Source organism: Cebus imitator, unplaced genomic scaffold (genome assembly GCF_001604975.1).
Source record: "Cebus imitator isolate Cc_AM_T3 unplaced genomic scaffold, Cebus_imitator-1.0 Scaffold124, whole genome shotgun sequence".
NCBI classification, from domain to species: Eukaryota; Metazoa; Chordata; class Mammalia; order Primates; family Cebidae; genus Cebus; species Cebus imitator.
This window is the reverse complement of record NW_016107439.1, coordinates 482,174-487,172: the sequence shown is the minus strand read 5'-3', so window position 1 is coordinate 487,172 and position 4,999 is coordinate 482,174. Positions and strand designations below refer to the sequence as shown.

At 37.8% G+C, this 4,999-nt stretch overlaps 1 protein-coding gene across 1 annotated transcript in view; it reads right to left on the bottom strand.

The window, feature by feature from the left end:
• Positions 1-4,999, bottom strand: part of PDCL2 (phosducin like 2) — a 42,549-nt gene that overhangs the window by 28,363 nt on the left and 9,187 nt on the right. The window contains exons 2-3 of the mRNA XM_017540239.2: positions 3,611-3,731; positions 2,600-2,690 (exon numbers count right to left, since the gene is read on the bottom strand). Coding sequence (XP_017395728.1) covers positions 2,600-2,690; positions 3,611-3,731 — 212 coding nt within the window. The remainder of the gene's footprint in view (positions 1-2,599; positions 2,691-3,610; positions 3,732-4,999) is intronic.

Sequence of the window (4,999 nt, the reverse complement as noted above, 5' to 3'; positions counted from 1 at the left end):
TTTTTGTTTTTTTGAGACACAATCTTGCTTTGTTGCCTGGGCTCAAGTACCATGGTGCGATCTCAGCTCACTGCAACCTCCACCTGCCAGGTTCAAGCAATTCTCACACCCTAGCCTCCCAAGTAGCTGAGACTACAGACGTGTGCCACTACGCTTGGCTAATTTTTTTTGTATTTTTAGTGGAGATGGCATTTTACCATGTTGGCCAGACTGGTCTCGAACTCCTGACCTCAGGTGATCTGCCTGCCTTGGACTCCCAAACCACTGGGATTACAGACGTGAGACACTGTGCCTGGCCTAGAGTTGGTTTCTAACTTCTCTTTTTCTCCTATATGATATAAAAGGCAAATATATAAAGCAATAATAAATCTATGTTAATGCATGCACAATATGTAACAATGGAGTCGGTGACACTAACAAATAAAGAGAATGATAGAGATGTGTTTACATACTGTTGAATCTAAGTTGGTAAAAGTTGGTATTATTCAAAGTAGGCCATTATAAGACGTTAATTTTTATCCTTAAGGTAAAAACTAAAAGATACACATAAAATGAAAGAAGGAGGAAAAAAAAATGGTACACTACAGCTAGCTGCAAAAAGAAGGTAGTAATAGAAGGCTTAAGAAAACAAAAATTATATAAGAAATACAGAAAACACCTAAGTAGCAGAAGCAACTCCTTTCTTAATTTTTTTTTTTTGAGACAGAGTCTCACTCCATCACCAGGCGCCAGGCTGGAGTGCAGTGGCGCGACCTCGGCTCACTGCAACCTCTGCTCACTGCAACCTCTGCCTCCCGGGTTCAAGCAATTCTCCTGCCTCAGCCTCCCGAGTAGCTGGGACTACAGGCGCACGCCACCACGCCCAGCTAATTTTTTTGTATTTTTAGTAGAGACGGAGTTTCACCATGTTGGCCAGGATGGTCTCCATCTCTTGACCTCGTGATCCGCCCACCTCGGCCTCCCAAAGTGCTCGGATTACAGGCATGAGCCACTACGCCTGGCCAGCAACTCCTTTCTTAACAGTACTTACTTTAAATGTAAGTGAATTTTAAATTACTGTGATTAATTTCCAGCTAAAGGCAAAGATTGGCAAAATGAATTTTTTAAAAAGTGTGTTCCAGATTTCTCAGGCTTCTTCTCCATTTTTTTTTTTCTTTTTTGAGATGGAGCCTTCTGTTGCCCAGGCTGGAGTGCAGTGGCATGATCTCAGCTCACTGCAACCTCTGCCTCTCAGATTAAAGCAATTCTCCTGCCTCAGCTGCCCCAGTAGCTGAGATTACAGGTGCATGCTGCTATGCCCGACACATTTTTGTATTTTAGTAGAGGCGGAGTTTCACCATTTTGGCCAGGCCAGTCTTGAAATCCTGACCTCAAGTTATCCGCCTGTCTTGGCCTCCCCAAGTGCTGGGATTACAGGCATGAGACACTGCACCTGGCCTTCTCAGGCCTCTTTTATAAGAGTACTAATCCCATTCATGAGTGGGGAGCCCTCATGACCTAATCACCTCCCTAGGCCTCTATCTGTTAATGCCATCACCTTGCGGGGGTTAAATTTCAATATATGAATTTAGGAGGGGACACAAACATTCAGACCACAGCCACATCATTTAGTGGTTTTTATGGAAGTTTTATTAGGCATGATTGATTAAATCATTGGACACTGGTGATTAACTCTATCTCTAGGCCCTCTGCCCTCTCCCATCTCCAGAGAGCAGGGAATTGTGTTAAAAGTCCTAATCTTCTAACCACATGGTTGTTTCCTCTGGGAACAAGCCCTCATCCTAAAACTACAAGTATGTCTATGTCAGGAACTGGGGACAAAGACCAAATATATATTTCTTCTTATCACAGTTCCAGAATATATTTTATTCCTGTTTATAACTTCTATTTCATTATTGCCATTCTCTTTTTGATCATATATTACAGTTCTGTCTTTTGAGCTCTTTAAGCATCTGTAAGATGTCTTAAAGTCTTTGTCTAGCAAGTCTGACTTCTGGGCTTCCTCAGGTACATTCTCTCTCAGTATATTTTGTTCCTTTGAACAGACAACTTTCTTGTTGTGTGTGCCTTGTAATTTTTGTTGAAAACTAGACATTTGAATCCTATAATGTGGTAATTTTGGAAATAAGGTTCTCCTCCTTTGCCAGGGTTTTGTTTTAATTGTTGTAGGCTGTCTTTGTGCTGTAGATCATTTTAGTTGGGAAACAAGTTGGGAAATGTATGAATCTGTTCTAATTTCTAAAATAATTTAAGAATGGTAATTAATTCTTTATGAAATTATAGACACCTTCGACAGACATCATGCTAGAAAGAAAATCATGGCCATCTTTTTATTGGCCTCTTATTGCTATTTTCCACTTTAATAATATGTAGCTTAAAGTTATATTATATATCATTGGATAATTTTCTACTAACCGCAAAATATTAAGAAAAAATGATGTAATGATATAATAAAATTTCACCTTATATAAAGGGAGTTTCAAAATGTTACTTAAAAATTAGTGTTGTTCTTTGTAAAATCTATTCAACAAATCTCTTAGTTTTATTCTTATAATACTTCATTCAAAAATTTATAACTAACTCAAATGAATCACTGTACCTATATGTTTCAATAGCTTGCATGTCTTCTTCATCAAATTCATCTTCAGCTTCCTTCAGCTGTGCAAGAGTCATCTTTTCAAATGGTTTAACTAAAACAACATAAATTATAGATTATCAAACGGTTAAAATTTTTTGTTTTATATTACAGTCAATATCTAGAAAAAACTGTCTTAGATAAAGGAAATTAAGACTATCTTTAAACAGCCAGGTGTGATGGCTCACACTAGTAATCCTAGCACTTTGGGAGGCTGAGGTGGGCAGATCAATTGAGGTCAGGAGTTCAAGACCAGCCTGGCCAACATGATGAAACCCCATCTCTACTAAAATTACAAAATAGTCAGGTGTGGTGGCAGGCACTTGTAATCTCAGCTACTTGGGAGGTTGAAGCAGGAATATCACTTGAACCTGAAAGGCAGAGGTTGCAGTGAGCAGAGATTGTGCTGCTGAATTACACCCTGGTCAACAAAGTGAGACTCTGTCTCAAAAAAAAAAAAAAAAAAGAGTATCTTTAAACAAACATAAAGCAGCCAGCCACCAATAAAAAACCTATCTATACATATTATAGAAAGTATAACATTAAAGTATTATTTCCTCAAGGTTCACAGAACTGACAGGCTGTAGCCTAGTTTTAAATGTATTTAAAACTAGGTATGAAAACCAATTAGATTCCATAAATTTAGATTCCCCTCAAGTACCCAGAAATCTTGTTAAATAATACATACTATAAAGAATGATCACAATAGATGGTAATCACAAGGTAGAGGGACATGGTGGAAGAAGAAAGCTTACTAGATTACACACCAGGATACGTCAGCTCTGTTGTTAACTAGCATGTGGTTTTCAACATGTAAATTAGTCATTTTAGGTGTCCCATCCAAATACTGAAAATAGGTGGGGTTTATATTAAATGATTTCTAATGTCTTCTCTCCCACTATGTTCATGAAATACCTTACTACTACCTTAACCATATTAATCCCATCATCCAGCCCAGCAAATGTACAACTATACCCATTGCTTCTTTCTGTAAACGTAAAACCATCTCTTCAATTTCATCTTTTGGCTCTTCTTTAGGAGGTAGAATGCCAAAGTCTCTTAAAATGTCATTCCATTCTGTATCTTCATTGGGATCCTACACAAAAAGAAAAGAAAATTAACATGGTTGTACACGTTAATATGTATTCGGAAAATTCATTGACATGTAGCACTTCCAAGTATTCAATTGTTCATGAACTCTACAGTTAATTAGTTTTGAAGAATAAAGCAAAGTGACCTACTTTTTCCTACTTCCCAGCACTAATGGCATTATATGCTTCACTGAAAAGTTTAATAAAATGTCAATTTAGAATACATATATAGAATATTAAGGAAGTATCTTCTAAGTTATGGAAAATTTGCTGATGGCTACATTAGGCAAAACCAATTCACATCATACACAAATACACTTTGGTTTCTTTAACGACATGTGCATTCAAGACCACTAGATGAATTTACCTTTTTTGGAGACAAAGTCTTCCTCCATCAACGAGGCTGGAATGCAGTGGCACAATCATCTTGGCTCACTGCAACCTCCACCTCCTGGGTTCAAGCAATTCTCATGCCTCAGCCTCTGGAGTAGCTGAGGCTATAAGCTGGCTCCAACATGCCCAGCTAATTTTTGTGTTTTTACAGGGTTTCCCCATGTTGCCCCAGCTGGGCCTGAGCTCCTTGTCTCAACTGATCCTCCCTCCTTGGCCTCCCAAAGTGCTGATTATCTTTGCTAATTCTAAAATTGTGTTGTTTTCTTACTACTGTTATTTGAGTTCTGTATATATTTTAAGTAGTAATGCCATGTCAAGTGTATTGCTTGCAAACATTTTCTCCCAGATTGTCTCTTCACTTTATCAACTGTTTCCTTTACTGTGCAGAAGCATTTTAGTTTGATGTAATCTTATTTGTCTATTCTTGCTTTTGTTGCCCGAGATGGGGGGATTAAATCCAAAAATTCACTGCTTGGACCAACAGTGTGTAGTTTTTCCTCTGTGTTTTCTTCTTGTATCATATTTTCACAATTTCAGGTCTTATATTTAAGTCTTTAATCCATTTTTAGTTGATTTTTATAGACGGAGCTGGATAAAGGTCCAATTTCATTCTTCTGTATGTGGATATCCTGTTTCCCAGCACCCATTATTGAAGAGACTGTCCTTTCCCCCATTGTGTGTTCTTGGCCCGTTTGTCAAAAGTCAATTGACTGTAAATGTGTGGATTCATTTTTGAGTTCTCCATTGGTCAATGTCTATTTTTATGCCAGTACCATGCTGTTTTGATTACAATGGCTTTGCAATATAGTTTGAAGTCAGGTAATGTGATGCCTCCAGTATTTTTCTTTTTCTTTTTTTTTTTTTAACAGAGTCTTGCTGT